The 15,049-nt window shown below is 63.7% G+C and overlaps 11 protein-coding genes across 11 annotated transcripts; 6 read left to right on the top strand and 5 right to left on the bottom strand.

Annotated features, from left to right (window-relative positions):
* Positions 1 to 898: 898 nt before the first annotated feature.
* On the top strand, positions 899 to 2,928 carry OSTLU_50812 (ABC(ABCB) family transporter: mitochondrial ATM1-like protien (ABCB); the record flags this gene model as incomplete). Its single annotated transcript, XM_001420502.1, has 1 exon — positions 899 to 2,928. One exon carries the CDS (start codon positions 899 to 901, stop codon positions 2,843 to 2,845), a length of 1,947 nt encoding a protein of 648 aa, XP_001420539.1. The 3' UTR covers positions 2,846 to 2,928.
* OSTLU_93480 (predicted protein) lies at positions 2,926 to 3,336 on the bottom strand (the record flags this gene model as incomplete). Its single annotated transcript, XM_001420335.1, has 1 exon — positions 2,926 to 3,336. A coding segment is annotated over one exon (411 nt), but the record flags the coding sequence as incomplete, so codon positions are not given.
* A 97-nt stretch (positions 3,337 to 3,433) lies between these two features.
* OSTLU_44336 (predicted protein) lies at positions 3,434 to 4,276 on the bottom strand (the record flags this gene model as incomplete). Its single annotated transcript, XM_001420334.1, has 1 exon — positions 3,434 to 4,276. The coding sequence occupies one exon, from the start codon at positions 4,274 to 4,276 to the stop codon at positions 3,434 to 3,436; it is 843 nt and encodes a 280-aa protein (XP_001420371.1).
* Positions 4,277 to 5,397: 1,121 nt separating this feature from the next.
* OSTLU_26618 (predicted protein) lies at positions 5,398 to 6,146 on the top strand (the record flags this gene model as incomplete). Its single annotated transcript, XM_001420501.1, has 1 exon — positions 5,398 to 6,146. Exon 1 carries the CDS (start codon positions 5,505 to 5,507, stop codon positions 6,144 to 6,146), a length of 642 nt encoding a protein of 213 aa, XP_001420538.1. The 5' UTR covers positions 5,398 to 5,504.
* A 226-nt stretch (positions 6,147 to 6,372) lies between these two features.
* OSTLU_17434 (predicted protein) lies at positions 6,373 to 7,286 on the bottom strand (the record flags this gene model as incomplete). The annotated part of the gene is made up of 2 exons (XM_001420333.1): positions 6,373 to 6,443; positions 6,545 to 7,286. The coding sequence occupies 2 exons, from the start codon at positions 7,284 to 7,286 to the stop codon at positions 6,373 to 6,375; spliced, it is 813 nt and encodes a 270-aa protein (XP_001420370.1).
* Positions 7,287 to 7,899: 613 nt separating this feature from the next.
* OSTLU_17433 (predicted protein) lies at positions 7,900 to 9,270 on the top strand (the record flags this gene model as incomplete). Its single annotated transcript, XM_001420500.1, has 1 exon — positions 7,900 to 9,270. The coding sequence occupies one exon, from the start codon at positions 7,900 to 7,902 to the stop codon at positions 9,268 to 9,270; it is 1,371 nt and encodes a 456-aa protein (XP_001420537.1).
* Positions 9,271 to 9,543: 273 nt separating this feature from the next.
* OSTLU_88673 (predicted protein) lies at positions 9,544 to 10,365 on the top strand (the record flags this gene model as incomplete). The annotated part of the gene is made up of 1 exon (XM_001420499.1): positions 9,544 to 10,365. A coding segment is annotated over one exon (822 nt), but the record flags the coding sequence as incomplete, so codon positions are not given.
* OSTLU_26614 (predicted protein) lies at positions 10,362 to 12,046 on the bottom strand. Its single transcript, XM_001420332.1, has one exon. It carries the CDS (start codon positions 11,928 to 11,930, stop codon positions 10,416 to 10,418), a length of 1,515 nt encoding a protein of 504 aa, XP_001420369.1. The 5' UTR covers positions 11,931 to 12,046; the 3' UTR covers positions 10,362 to 10,415.
* A 112-nt stretch (positions 12,047 to 12,158) lies between these two features.
* Positions 12,159 to 13,112, top strand: OSTLU_17430 (predicted protein; the record flags this gene model as incomplete). Its single annotated transcript, XM_001420498.1, has 1 exon — positions 12,159 to 13,112. One exon carries the CDS (start codon positions 12,159 to 12,161, stop codon positions 13,110 to 13,112), a length of 954 nt encoding a protein of 317 aa, XP_001420535.1.
* Positions 13,113 to 13,253: 141 nt separating this feature from the next.
* On the top strand, positions 13,254 to 14,240 carry OSTLU_26612 (predicted protein; the record flags this gene model as incomplete). The annotated part of the gene is made up of 1 exon (XM_001420497.1): positions 13,254 to 14,240. The coding sequence occupies one exon, from the start codon at positions 13,254 to 13,256 to the stop codon at positions 14,238 to 14,240; it is 987 nt and encodes a 328-aa protein (XP_001420534.1).
* Positions 14,241 to 14,273: 33 nt separating this feature from the next.
* OSTLU_88671 (predicted protein) lies at positions 14,274 to 15,041 on the bottom strand (the record flags this gene model as incomplete). The annotated part of the gene is made up of 1 exon (XM_001420331.1): positions 14,274 to 15,041. One exon carries the CDS (start codon positions 15,039 to 15,041, stop codon positions 14,274 to 14,276), a length of 768 nt encoding a protein of 255 aa, XP_001420368.1.
* Between the last annotated feature and the right edge of the window lie 8 nt (positions 15,042 to 15,049).

The raw sequence follows: 15,049 nt of genomic DNA, 5'->3' as shown, positions 1-15,049 counted from the left end.
CCGCGTTCAAGTTCGACACGTGCGTCGCGCTCTTCGACGACTTCATCGCCATCCTTTCACCGCGACTTTCCTTCCCTCGCTCTCCCAGCGCGCGCGTCGTCGTCGCGTTCTGCCGTCCCGTCCGTCGTCGCGCCGCCGGCGACGCGACGGCGCCGTTCGCCGTCCAGGTTTGCCCTCCGCTCATTCCCAGCCCTCCGCGCGTCGCCCACGCCTGTCGTCCGCTCGCGCACGCCCTGATCGACGACGAAGGCGTCACGCCTCCCTGACGCGCGACCCGCGCCGCGATGACCGCGACGCGCGTCGTCATTTCGTATTTTCGCGTCGATTCACGAAACCGCCGCGCGTCTCGCGCTCGCGCTTTTCCTCTCGTCCGCCGCGCGCGCGCGCGCGCGCGCCCTCGGCGTCGGCGCCCGAGCGCGACGCGCGACAGAGCGCGCCGTCCGAGCGCGACGCGCGGCGAGCGGCGCGTTCGACGCGTCGGCGTCTTGAAATGTCGCGCGAAATGCGTCGAAATGCGTCGAAATGCGAAAACGCCGCGCGAAGCCGCGTCTTCACACCGCCGCGCGCGTCGTCGCCGACGGCCGAAACGCGCGCGATGATGGTCGCCGCGCGCGTCGCCGCGCGCGCGCGCGCCGACGGCGCGTCCGCGCGCGCGCGCGACGCGACGACGGAATCGCCGCTGCCACGTCGACGCGGTTTCGCCGTCGCGCGGCGCGCGCCCGACGCGACGACGCGCGCGACGCGCGCCGTGGACGGGACCGACGGCGCGCGGGCGCGCGTTTCGTCGCGCGCGAGCGCGCGGACGACGACGCGGGCGATCGCGGTGGGACCGGGACGGCGCGGCGGCGCGGGACGCTTATCCGCGCGGACGAAGGCGAACGCGGCGGCCGCGATGGCGATGCCCGCGCGCGAGAGCGGCGATGAAAACGCGTATTTTCGCGCCGGGGACGTGAGTCTGGACGGACCGATCCCGCCGCCGCCGCGAACGAGCGATCTGAGGGATGTGCTGCCGTATCTTTTCGCGGTGTCGCTGTCGCGGAGGGGCACGGCTTGGCGGTTGTGCGCGGCTTTGACGTTTTTAGTGATTCAGAAGAGCTTTGGATTGGCGGTGCCGGTGCTTTTTAAGGTTGCGGTAGATCATTGTACGGCGGCGGCGGCGGCGACGGGGATGGTGGCGACGGAAGCGGCCAAGGCGGCGGCGGCGGCGTTGTTGGTTTCGGGGTGCTTGAAGGCGATTAGCGGCGTCGCCACGGAGCTGAGGACGGTGATGTTTACCCCAGTGGCGCAAGCTTCGGGACGCAGGGTGGCGTTGGAGGTGTTTAATCACGTGTTAAACTTAGATTTGAGCTTTCACCTCGAGCGACGCACGGGGGCGCTGCAGAGAATCATCGATCGCGGCACGCGGTCGGTGAGCATGGTGTTTCGCGCCGTGGTGTTTACCTTTTTACCGACCGCGATGGAGCTCGCGCTGGTGTGCGGGTTGCTTTGGCACGCGTTTTCTTGGCACTTTGTCGTCATCGTCTTGACCACGTTCGTGGCGTACGTGTGGTGGACGATGCACATGACGGGCGTGAGCGCGGAGAAGAGAAAGTTGGCCAATCACATGGACGGTTTATCCACCGGCAAGGCGGTGGACGCGCTGTTGAACTACGAAACGGTGACGTTCTTCGGGAACGTAGAGTTAGAAAGTCAGCAGTACGACAAACTCCTGCGCGGCTACCACGAAGCTGCGCTCGGAAGCGAGCGAGCGTCGAGTCTTTTGAACGCCGGGCAGGCGGTTATTTTGGCATGTGGGATGACGACAATTTTATCGTGCGCGGCGTTGGGGCTGTGGAAAGTAGATCCTGCGGGTGGATTGGCGTCTCGTGTGGGTGACTTGGTCATGGCAAACGGACTTTTACTTCAGCTTTGGGCGCCTCTGCAGTTTTTGGGTTTCTTCTATCGAGAATTGCGTCAGTCGCTCGTCGACATGGAGGCAATGTTCGACATCATGGCGACGGAAACGAAAATCCCCGACGGTGAAATCGCCTTGCCCGCGCACGCGGGCGGTGCAGATCTCGAGCTAGATAACGTGACGTTCCGATACGGCAACGGTCGCGACGTTCTCAAAGGCGTCTCTTTGAAACTCAAGCCGGGTGAATCCGTCGGCATCGTCGGCCCGAGCGGCTCTGGGAAGAGCACCTTGCTCCGACTCATTTTGCGCGTGTACGACGTATCGAGCGGGAAAATTTCCATCGATGGCTACGATGTGCGTGACTTGAAGATCGATTCTCTTCGTGACTCCGTCGCCGTGGTCCCTCAAGATACCGTGCTCTTCAACGACACGCTGGACCACAACATTCGCTACGGCAGACCGACGGCGAATGACGACGAGGTGGCCATGGCGGCGACGCGCGCGCGCTTGAACAAGACGATCGAACAGATGCCCAAGGGGCGAGAAACAATGGTTGGAGAGCGTGGTGTGAAGCTAAGCGGTGGCGAAAAGCAACGTGTGGCCATCGCGCGCGCGTTTTTGCGCGAACCGCGCATGCTAGTCGCCGATGAAGCGACGAGCGCGTTGGACACCGCGACCGAACAAGGCATCTTAGAGAGTCTCGAAGACGTGGCTCGCGGTCGTACTGCGGTTTTCGTCGCTCATCGTCTTTCCACCGTTCGATCTTGCGATCGCATCATCGTCATGGAACAAGGTAGAATTGTCGAGGAAGGCACGCACGCCGAGTTGCTCGACGGTACGAGTCGCGGCACAAAGATTGGCATGTACGCCGCCATGTGGAAGGCACAAGCACAGGAAGACGAGAAGGAACGTTCAAGCGTCGTGAAGCCCGACGACATGGTTATGGTTTGAATCTCACCCGCTTTTCGCGAGTTAGTATTTTATTAGGAGCGCCGCGTTGATTGTTTTGTCATCGAAAGAATTCATATTTATTACCCCACTTTCGCGCGCCAGTAACCTCGTCCGTAAGCCGCGAACAACTCTTCCCCAACTTCCACGTCTTTCACCGCGCGCAGCGTCGCTCGACGTTGCGCCACATCTTTTTCGAATTTCACATTCGTCTCAAACGGCGTCCCCTCGGCGTCGTTGACGTACCGCGCCAAATACCCATAATGTCGTCTCGCATCTACGTGCACGTTGAAATGCATCGCCATGACGTACGCTTTCTCGTCATCTCCGAGCTTCAACGCCTCCGCCAAGCTCAAAACATCGCCTGAATACGTCGCCCGCTCGACGACGTCTCCCGTCGCTAACCGCCGCCGCGCGAACAATCCGTATCCAGCGCCCTCGATCGTCGACCGCGCGACGCGCGCGTCCCCGTCGAAGTCGTGCCACGACGTCACGCGCACGACGTCTTCGACCGCGACCGCGTCGGCGATATCCGGAGGCGCGCGCGCGCGATTGAACGATGTCCCGGGACGCTCCGGCATGAGCGCTCTCTCACTCGCGCGCGAACTTGGATTCAAACGCGCTGAGACACGCGGCGAAGGCGGTGAGCGGGCTCAGGGGATGCGCAAAGTCCAGAGTGAATAGGTCGTCATCGACGCGGCCGAACTGTAAGACGCCGCGCGTGAGAGTGCGGGACTCGGCGTCGGCTCGGGACGGCGCGCCCGCGGCGGCGAGCCCGCTGGAAACCAGTTGGAAGTTTTTCACGCTCGGACGCGTGACTCGGCCGTTGAAGTTTAAGACGTACGCCTGCGCGGATGGATTCCAGGTCGGGCGCGCGCTTTCGAGCTCGTGCGCGACGGCGTTCGGATCATCGACGTCGTCGCCGAGGAGCGACACGGAGAGCGCGCGCGGACCGCCGGCGCCCAGAACGTTGACGGCGTATCGAATGTTCGCCAGCGCGCGACGCGGTGGCCCTTGCTCTTCGTCGTCAGCTTCGTCGTCGAGATGTCGAGGCGCGCCCCACGCGCGCGGTCTGACACCGGAGTCTAACAACTCGAAGTGCGTGCCGATGAAATTCGCCTTGAGCTTGCCCACGTAGCTGGCGTGCGCCTCATTCACCGCACGCTCGGCGCCGTCGTCCCCGATGACGTAGTGCGTGCACTTCGACTTTTTACGCTTTCGCGCGACCAAGATGGGCACCGCGTCTCCCAGCGTCGCCGTCGTGGTCTCGCGTCCGTCCAAATACAGCACGTACGTCGGAAAGACGCCGAGCGGCCCGCGCTTGCGCAGCACGTGGCATCTCGCGTGCGTGCCGTCGTTCGGCAAAGCTTCGAGTGTGAATTTTCGCCTCGCGCGTGCGTCCGCCCACGGCGGCAACGGTGCCGGACACGACATCGGCGCGGCGACGTCGGGCGTCGCTCGCCGACGCGCTCCCGCGGATCTCGGCGCGGGCGGCGCGGACGGCGTCGGTCGACTCGACCGATCCTCACCATCGTCCTCGCCATCGACGAACCCGTCACCGTCGCCATCGATGCCATCGTCGTCCGCGGTCGGATGCACGGGCGCCGAATCCCGTCGCCGAACGAAGCTCGCCCGCGGCGTCGCCGGCGCTTCGCCCGTCCATCCTCGCTCGAGCGTCGCGCCGCCGCCGACCTCCGTCCCTCCGCTCTCGCCGCTCTCCCCTCGCGCGCGCGCCAGCGGTTTCATATACGAAGCCTCCGGCGCGCGCGCGCTTCCGACGCGCGCGTTCGCGCCGACGTGCGTCGCCATTCGCGTCGAACCGCTCGCTTAAAAATAGCTCTGGACACGAACCGTCTTTTGCGTCACGCCGCGTCGACGCCGACCTCACGCGCGCGTCCGCGCGCCCGATCGCGCGGCGACGACGGCGCGCGATGCGACCGTTCGCGCGCGCGCGTTTCTCCGCGCGCGCGCCGCCGCGTCGCGCTCTGCGCGCCTCGGGACATCGCGCCCGCGCGCATCCGCACTCAACAACGCGCGCGATGAAAAACGACGAACTCAAGCGTCACGCGACGTACCTCCTCGCCTGGTGCGGCGTTATTCGCGCCTCGACGTACGTCGTGCAGGCGCTCTTCGGCGCCGAGAGCGCGTAGAGCGCGCGCGCGGAGGGGCGCGAAGGCGCGGTGAGGCGCGAATGGTCGAGACGGAAGATCGCCGTCGGGCGACGACGCACGCGGCGCTGCGCACGAATCACGGCGCGTGCGGGGTGGAGAGTCGTCGCGCGCGCGGAGGGGCGCGCCGGGGGGTGGTGCTGGTGACGGAATACGAACACGAGGCGTCGAGAGGGCGACGGGTGGGCGGCGCGAGGGCGTACGGCGTCGAGCGCGCGACGGACGACGATGGCGGCGCCGTCGTTCGCGCGCGACAGGTGGGGCGGTACGCGGACGATGACGCGTCGAACGCGATCGGGGCGGTTTTCGAGGCGCGCTGGAGCGCGCGCGAGGGGGATTGGAATCGGTGCGCGTTCGCGGACGCCGACGGGTTTTTGACGCTGGCGCGCGCGGAGGACGTCGAGGGGAGTCGAGAGAGCGACGGCGAGGACGCGGGGTGGAGAATTGAGTTTCAGACGCTCGCGAAAGTGCACTGCGGCGGCGGTGGGCTCGGGATGGCGACGTGTTTGGATTGGCGATCCGACGGCGCGCTCGCGGCGAGCGCCGCCGATGGGAGTTTTCGAGTGATGCGCGAGGACGCGTCTGCGATCGAGATCGTGGATACCGTCGAGGGTGCACACGATTTAGAGATGTGGGCGATCGCGTTCGACGCGACTCGCGCGGACGTGCTGTACACGGGCGCGGATGATTGCGCTTTCAAGGCTTGGGATTTGCGCGACGCGTCGAGGGCGCAAATGGTCAATCGTAAGACGCACTGCGCCGGCGTGACGTGCGTCGTGCCGTCGCCGCGAGATGAAAATACCGTCGTCACGGGATCTTACGACGATCACGTGCGGTTGTGGGACGTCAGGTCGATGAAATCCCCCGTGAGCGAGCTGAACGTCGGCGGCGGCGCGTGGCGATGTCGATGGCATCCGACGCGAAACGCGCTCGCGTGCGCCGCCATGGGCGGTGGCGCCGTGCTCGTCGACGTCGACGACGCCAGCGGCGCACTCAAGGAGGTATTTACGTACGATGAACACGAGTCGATAGTTTACGGCGCGGATTGGGTGCAATTAGACGGCGACGACGATTCGTCAGACGTCCTCGTGACGTGTAGCTTTTACGACAAGAGCGTGCGGTGCTGGCACGTTTAATACATACGAATTACAACACAGTACAACCGGTGAGCGATTCGAATCAGCTCACGACGACGGCGACGCGCGCGGAGGATTCTTCTTCTCGGCGCTCCCCGTGAGCGACTTTTCTAGCTCATCTACGCGCTTCTTCACGCCGACGAATGTTTCCTTAAAAACGTTGGTCACGCGCGACGCGATGGACGCGGAACCATCGAGCGATACGTCCGCGAACGCTTCGCACGCATCATCCGTCGCCAGCGCCGGCGTCGCGCTCTCCGACGCGCTGCTCGCGGAAGCGCTCTTCTCGAGCTTCATCTGCGCGCGAACGTATTCGCGACTCGGCAGCTGCAACGCGTCCGCCCACCCCTTCGCGTATCCCGCTTCGTACTCCGCCCCAGTCGCGTTCAGGGCCTCACTCAGCGCCGTTTTCTCCGCGCAGATGTCCTTTTCGCGCGCTTCGCGCTCCGAAATCATCTCCTTCGCCCGCTTCTCCGCCATCCCCAGCGCCTCGACGACGTTTGCGCGTTCCCGCTCCGCGTCTCGTTCCATCGCTTCAATCTTTCGATGCGCCTCCTCCAACTCCCTTCGCGCGCTCTCGCGATCGCTCACGAGATTCAAAACCTCCCTCAACACCTGCCGCACCGCCGCCCGCTCGTCGCCGTCGTCCCCTGGCCCGATATTCAGCGCCTCTCGAATCGACCGCACCAACGATTCCCGCGCGCGCGTCGTCGCCTCCGTCTCCCCATCTCCCGACCTCTTTCGTCGCCGTTCGTCGTCCGCGCGTCGCCTCTCGCCCTTCCCCACGTCTTTTCGTCGCGCATCGTTCGTCGCGACGCGTTCCGCGCCCGTCATCTTCGCCAACCACTCCGCGCACCTCGCGCTCCCGCACGCCTCCGCGACATCCGCCGCCGTCTCCCCGTCCGAGTTCCTCAGCGTCAGGTACGCCCGCTCCGGCGGCGTCGACGCGAACACGCACCGCGACACGACTAATTTCGCGCATCGCAGCGCGTCGTTCGCGCAGCACAGGTGCAGGAGCGTGTTCCCGCGCGCGTCCACGATCGTGCACGGCGTCGTCGCGAGCGTCGCTCGCAGCGCGTCCTCGTCGTCCGTCGAGCACGCCTCGCACGCCTCGAGCGGCGCGTCGCGCCGCGGCGGCATCGTCGCGCACGACGCGCGCGCGGTCGACGCGACGTCGCGCGCCGCGCTGTCGAGTCGAGTCGAATTCGAAACGGTGACGCTTCGCGCGCGCGTCACACGCGCGCGCTGCCGCCTCTCGCGACCGCGCGCGAACGCGCGCGATGCCGACGTCGAACCCGTTCGCGCGCGCCGACGCGTGGCGCGCGCACCCGCTGCTGAACAAACCGTGGTCGCGCGCGTTCCCGGGGCTCGCGCTCGGCGCCGGCGCGTTCGCCGTCTACGTCGCCGCGGACAAGGCGCGACGCGCCAAGGGCGCGAGATCGGACGCGGCGTGACGCGCGACGTCGATGGGCGCGGCGCGACGCGCGCGAGGGCGGCGCGGCGCGACGCGCGCGGCGATCGAGCGATCGCGACGAGGGTCGGCGAGGGTCGGCGAGGGTCGAGCGCGCGCGAGGGCGAGCGCTCGAGCGCGCGAGGGCGACGGCGACGGGTGTAATGCGAACGGTAACAACGCGATCTCGGATCTCGCGCGCGCGTCGATCGACGCGCGTCGCGTCGCGCGATATTTATAGCGCGCGCTAAAATTAGCGTTGAGCGCGACATAAATCGTCACAGCGCGAAGCGACGCGACGCGATGCGCGCGCTGGCGCGCGAGCGCGAGGCGCGACAGCTCGAGGCTCGAGAGCGCGAGCGATGGAATCGCGACGTGCGCGAGGCGCTGCGACGCGGGACGCGGGAGGAGGCGCTGCAGAGACGATTGGAGGCGCTCGACGCCGAGTTTGGTGACGACGCGGCGCGCGCGACGACGGCGGCGACGCGCGGCGACGCGACGGAAGGCGGTCGAGACGGCGCGCGAGACGATACGATGCGACGGGCGTCGACGCTGGAGCGAGCGTCGAGGGCGAAGGCGAACGAGGAACGGCGGGCGAGTCGAGAGGCGTCGACGGCGGCGCGCGCGCTGGAGACGGACGCGATGCGAGCGCTGCGAGCGAGGCTGTCGGCGATGGAGACGCACGCGATTCGAAATAACCAGATCGAGGAGAAGAAAGCGTTGGAAAAGTTGGAGATGGAGCGGCAGCGCGCGCTGGATGCGGAGATGGAACGCGAGAGATTGGAAGGGGTGGCGCGCGATGAGAGAGAGAGAGCGGCAAAGTTGGCAAAGAAAATCGCGGCGCGCGAGGCGCTCGACGCGCAGCACGCGGAGCGGGCGCTTCGCATGAGCAAACGAGCGATGGAGAAGGAGGACGAGCGACGGAAGATGGCGCAGTTAGTGAAAAAGATTGAGGCGGAAGATGAAGAGGAAAGACGAGAAGCCATCGCGAGAAGAGAGTGCGCGAAACGCGACGCGGCGAAGGCGCTGGAGGAGAAACGAGCGCGAGTCGCGCGCGAAGCTGAGGCGGTGAAGGCGTTGGAAGAGCAAATCATGCGACACGATGAGATGGTGGCGCGGCGAGAGGCGAAAGAGGAAGAAGAGAAGCGTAAAGAAGAGAAGCGTAAAGAACGCGCTCGCGTTTCCGTCGAGACTTCGCAGACGCGCGCCGCGCAAGAGCGCGCAGACTTTGACGAACTGATTTCGCGATTGCGATTTGAAGAATTTGAAGAGGCGTGTCGCGTGAAAGAAGCCGAAGAGCGCGAAAATGCTGCGCGAAGACGCGATGAGCAGCGTCGCGAATACGAAGCCGCCGTCGCCGCGCGAGAAGCGAGAGAGGCTCAAGCTTTGGAAGAAAAGAAACAATTTCAGCGAGATCTCGCCGCAAAGCTCGCTGAAGACGATCGCGTGGAGCAACTGAGCGCACAAAAGCGCCGCATGAAACTTCTCGAACACTCCAGAGAGGTGCGTCGTTTGGCGGAAGAAAAATTCGCCGAGCGCGAAGCTCGGCTCGAGCTCGAGCGCCGCGAACTCGACGCCTCTCGACGCGAGCGCGAAGCCATGGATGCGGCCATCGAATGCGGGCGCGAAAAGCTGCTCGCCGAATTCCACAACAAAACCGCCAGTCTCGCGTGATATAATGATAATTTCAGCGCGCAGCGCGCCGCGACTCTAAAAGCTCAACAACCGTTTAGCCTCAACGAGCGTCACGCGTCGCGTCACCGCACATCATGTCGTCCGTCCACCCGGCGCGCTTGATCTTCTGCGCCGAGCATGATCTCCCATCGATATGCGACGCGCAGAGTGTGACCCACGTCGTCTCCATCGGCTGGCCGCCGCCCGAAGACCCGACGCAGGTGCGAAAGTACACTTTTTGTCCCGAAGCTCTCGACTGACGCGCGACGGGTTTTGCGCCGCCAGGGACGCATCGACGCGTCGCGCACGCTCGTCGTGCCGCTTCCCGACGATGACCTGGCCGATCTCTTGGGCGTCGTGCCCGAGGCGACGACTTTTATTGAAACGGCGCTCGCGAGCGCGAGCTCGAGCGTCGTCGCCGTGCACTGTCACGCGGGCGAGTCGCGCTCGGCAGCCGTCGTCGCGGCGTATTTAATGCGCTTTGAACAATTAGAAATAGAACAGGCGATGGCGAGCGTGGAAGCGCGCGGGGGGGCACCTAACGAGGGATTTCAGGCGCAGTTGTCGTTGTGGGCGCAAATGGGGTGTCGCGTGTCGACGGCGAACGAGGCGTATAAATTGTGGTCCGTGGCGAAAGTCGCGCGCGAACGCGACGAGCGCGGGTACTTGGAATCGACGAGCGTGATGCGTGACCCCGGAGCGGCGGATGCGGTGGACGATCCCGAGGGAGGCGGTTGGCTCGCGTGTCGCAAATGTCGACGCCGGCTGGCGCGGTCGACGCACGTGTTGTGTCACGAACACGGCGAAGGCATCGACGCGTTTAGTTGGAAAGCACGACGTAAGGAAGGCTCAAAAGGCATAAATAGAGATTGTGCGGGTGCGAGGCAGTGCTCGTCGATGTTTCTCACGCCATTGAGCTGGATGAAAGGCATCGAAGATGGCGACGGCGGCGAGACGCGCGGGAAATTGTGCTGCCCGCAATGCGAGACGAAAATCGGCGCGTTTGACTGGGCGGGGATTCAGTGCTCGTGCGGCGCGTGGGTGTCGCCGGCGTTTCAGATTCAGCGCGCGAAGACGGACGCGTTTGGGATGTAGTCAGTAGATTTGTTTGTTCTTAAAACTGTACATGAAGCAGCGCTGCGAGTTTAAAAGTGAATGGAACCCATTCCCGGCGTCGCGGCCATCGCGGCTTCCTTGACAGCCTCAGAAACCGTCGGGTGCGAGTGGCACGTGCGCGCGATGTCTTCAGCCGTAGCGCCGTACTCCATGGCGAGCACGCACTCGGCGAGAAGTTCACCGGCACCGCCGGAAACGATGTGCGCGCCGAGAATCTTCCCGGTGGCCTTGTCGGTGAGGAATTTCACCACGCCTTCAGAATCGTCGTTGGCCCGCGCGCGAGAGTTGGCGGCGAGCGGAAACTTACCGACGATGTATTCGATGCCCATTTCTTTGACTTCCGCCTCAGTCTTCCCGACCCAAGCGACTTCGGGGTGGGTGTAAATGACGGAGGGGATCGTGTCGTAGTTGACGTGTCCCTTTTTACCGGCGATTTGCTCGACGACGGAGACGCCTTCTTCTTCAGCCTTGTGCGCCAGCATCGGACCCGCGACGATGTCACCGATCGCGAACACGCCCGGGACGTTGGTCTTGAAAGTGTGCGGTTCAATGACAATTTGACCCATCCTGTTCGTCTCCACGCCGACGTCTTCCAATCCGAGACCGTCGGTGAACGGACGGCGCCCGGTGGACACGAGCACGATATCAGCCTCGAGTTCGGTTTGCTCACCGCCCGCGGACGGTTCGAGGGTCAAAGTGACTCCACCTTCCGGTTTCTTGACCGCCTTGGTGACTTTAGTGGATAACTTAAAGTTGAATCCTTGCTTCTTGAGCGAGCGCTGAAACGTCGTGCGAATCTCGTCGTCGATCCCTGCGCCGCAAATTTTATCCGCAAATTCCACCACGGTGACTTTCGCCCCCAATCGGCTCCACACGCTGCCAAGTTCGAGTCCGATGACCCCGCCTCCGATAACAACCATGGTTTCCGGAACCTTTTTCAATTCCAGCGCCCCCGTGCTCGTGACGATGGTTTCCTCATCCGCATCCACCCCCGGCAACGCGCTCGGCACCGACCCAGTCGCCAGCACCACATTCTTCGTCTTAATCACCTCCGAGCTTCCGTCCTCCATCGTCACGTTCACTTCGTTCGCGCTCAAGAGCTTCCCCCACCCTTTCGCGTACGTCACCTTATTCTTCTTGAACAGTCCCTCGATGCCTTTGGTCAACCCCGTCACCGCTTTACTCTTGTGTCCCATCATCGTCTCCACGTCGATCGCGACCTCACCGCCGAACGTGATTCCGTGTTTCGCCATCCCATGTTTCGCTTCCTCGTACTTGTGGCTCGCGTTCAGCAGCGCTTTGCTCGGGATGCACCCGACGTTCAGGCACGTCCCGCCCAGGGTCCCTCGTCCCTCGACGCACGTCACCTTCAACCCGAGTTGCGCCGCCTTGATCGCGGCGACGTACCCTCCCGGCCCACCGCCGACGATGACGACGTCTTGCTCTTCGCCCGACGTCGCGAACGCGCGCGCGAGCGTCCTCGCGAGCGGTTTCCGAGGGGTGACGAGTTTACGAGGCGTCCCGATCGCGACGCTCGAAAACATCATTCGCGTCGGTTCCAGCGCGTGCGTCGATCGCGCGTCGCGGACGAGCGTCGCGGACGACGTGAGGACGCGTTTCGCGCATCGTCGCAGCATCGCGCGCGCGTCTCGGCGTCGGAAGAGCGCGTCGCGTCGCGGAATGACGACGACGGTTAGATAACGATGTCAGCGCGAATCCTCATCGGCGCGTCACACGCCGCCGCGACGCGCTCTTCCGACGCGCGCGCGACGATGAAGCGCGCGACGAAACCCGCGCGCGTGGACGACGCGGACGTCGCGCGCGTCGTGCTGCGCTATCTCGAACGACAAGGGTACGAAGGCGCGAGAAAGGCGTTTTTAAAAGACGCGGCGACGACGCTCGGCGACGACGCGCCGCGCGGAGGGGGGAGAAAGACGAAGGATTTGAAGCGCGTGATCGATGAATACGTGCGGTTGAAGGACGCGGAGCATCGACGACGACATTGCACGGGAGTGGTGGGGAAGATGATGAAGGTGATCGACGACGCGCTGGCGGGACGCGAGTCGAAGTCGCGAGACGAAGGACGCGGACGGGGACGGAGAGGGACGAGAGACGACGCGAGCGGAGCGTCGGGGAGCGAGAGCGATGCGGTGGATGACGACGAAAGGTCGGAGTCGGAATCGGAGGAAATCGTGGAGAGGGAAATCGCGGCGACGAGACGAGCGGCGGATGCGGCGCCGGCGCCGGCGGGTTCGAATCGACGGAAAAAGGCGAGCGTGGCGCCGAAACGGTTCGTTCCCGGACGAGGGCCGACGGCGAACGGGAACGCGGTCGCGTCTACGAGTGGGGCGCGATCGATGCACGGGACGCCGAAACTGACGCCGTTGAGCGCGAAGGCGCCGCTCGGGTCGCTGCGTCCGTTTCACATGCCAGAGCTCGCCGACGGCGCGGCGCAAAAGAAGATGGCGGACGTCATCGTCGGCGCGCTCGGCGGTCGCGGTAAGGTGCAACTGTCGAAATACGGTGATCCAGCGAAGGGCGAACTCATCGACGAGGGCACGGTGGAGAACGTCATGCAATCCCTCATGGACGCCGACGACGAGCTGGGCGAATTTTTGTTCTCCATGATCGACGAGGTCGAGCGCGACGTCGCGCTTCGCGCCGTCGATGCGCAAGGCCCACCGGAGCACGCGTTCGGGTCACCTAGGAAAAAGTCGAAAAATTAGAGTCACAGTCACCGTCGCGTCGAAACCATCGACGCGCCGCAGCGAATAGCGCGTTTGTAAAAACAACTGAGACGCGGCGGCGCCCGAGCGCCGCCCAGACGACGAGAACCACACATTCCCGCGCTCGAGCGACGAGACTCGATGTCGAACGCGCGTTCGCGTGCGACGCGCCGACGTGCGACGTGGTATGTGACCTTGTTCGCGTGCGCATCCGCGTTTGCGTGCGTCGCGTCGCGCGTGCGCGGCGTCGAAGCGTCGACAACCTATGAGTTCATCCACTACGCTCGAAACGACTTTTACGGCGCTCTGGACGTCGCACGAGACGCCAATAGCACGATCATCGCGAAGAAGTACCGTAAACTCGCCCTGAGCTTGCACCCGGACAAACTGCCGAAGGAGATGGACCGTGCGCAGCGCCAAAAGGCGAAGAAACATTTTGAAGTCATCGCCGAGGCGAAGAAAATTTTGCTCGACGAGACGCTGCGGAAAGAGTACGACGACGTCATCGCGTCGTTGCCGAAGTTTGCGAGACCGAAATTTGGAAAGAGAAGCGCGTTTGATAAGGAGGAGGTGAAATTCAGCGCATGGTTGGTGATGACGGTGTTTACGGCGTTTTGTGTGTCGTTCGTTTCGGTGGCGCAGTACACTTCGAGAGCGGCGGACAAGCAATCGTTGATGCAGAGCGCCTTTTATTTGCAAAAGTTAAAGAGTAGGAATAAGAACTTACCAAAGCCCGATCGCGTGACGGCGGAGGAATATTTTGAAGAGTTTTTGGTGGAGTTTGGGCTGACGGATTTGACGGGATGGGAGCACACGACGGGTGGGAAGTTACTCGCGAGACTGCGAGGACGCATTCCGGAGAACGAGAAGGCGGAGACGACGGAGGCGACGGAGACGAGCGATGCTTCGACGTCGGCGTCGGCGTCAGCGTCGGGACGGGACGGCGAAGACGCGGTGACGTCTTTAAGGAGGCGAGGGAAAAAGAAAGGGAAGAACAAAGGACGGCGAGACGGTGGCTCGAGCGGAGGAGGCAGCGTCGATCGGCGCGCTGCGACGGCGCTCAAGCATCTTCGCTCGGAAGGCGAAGCGAGACGCATGATGTTTGGCGACTCGTACGATATCGAATAGCGCGGCACAGATGTGATAAATATTACAGCGATATCAATTCAAGACTTGAAAAACCTTCGTCAGGAGATAGATGACGGCGGCGACGAGACTCAACTGCAAGAGATCCGTCTTTGACGTGTCGTCTTGCTGGAAAAACTTCATCGGGTCGTTCGGGTCGACGTATATGTTACTATTTTCTTGGTCGTCCTCCGACGCGAACGATTTCGAAATCTCTCGAAACTTCTTCTTCGCCTCGTCCGCCACCTCCATGGCGTTGAGCGGCAACGCGTGCGCCTTTCGCGTCGACTCCAACAACGCCCCCGCCTGCGCATCCGTCCTCGCTGGATTCACCACCCATTGCTCTCTGTGTTCCAACACTCGCCCCGTGATCAAATTCATCTTATACGTCGCCGTCACGTCCACGCCGACTCTTCCGATGTCGTTCACCGCGTTCAACTCCCACTTCACCGTCGCGACGTCCAGCGACCCCTCCATCGATATCTCCGTCACCCTCGTCGTCACCTGCCTCAGATTATTCTCGATGTACGAGCAGTACCGCTTATACTTTTCGCTCCCCGCGAATCGCAGCGCGCCGTCGTCGTACGTCACGTCGGGCGAGTACGGCGCCGCGCTTCGATTCGTCCCTCGCGCCGCGTTGATGTCCTTAATCAACGACTTTAGCGTGTTCTCCACCGCGGGCGAGCTCTTGCACACGAAATCGTCGCACGGTTCCCTCAATCCATCCACGGACGCTCGAAATTCTTCGTCTCCCTCGCCGTTCGACGCGCGCGCGACGCGCGAACGCGCGAGACGCGCGATCATCGTTCGGC

Source organism: Ostreococcus lucimarinus, chromosome 11 (genome assembly GCF_000092065.1).
Source record: "Ostreococcus lucimarinus CCE9901 chromosome 11, complete sequence".
In the NCBI taxonomy this organism is placed as follows: Eukaryota; Viridiplantae; Chlorophyta; class Mamiellophyceae; order Mamiellales; family Bathycoccaceae; genus Ostreococcus; species Ostreococcus sp. 'lucimarinus'.
Note: the sequence above shows the minus strand (reverse complement) of the source record. Positions and strands in the feature narration are given on the sequence as shown.

Bases quoted from the DNA above. Each gene is read 5' to 3' on its own strand.
- OSTLU_26614 (XM_001420332.1), bottom strand. From the start codon at position 11,930: ATGTTTTCGAGCGTCGCGATCGGGACGCCTCGTAAACTCGTCACCCCT.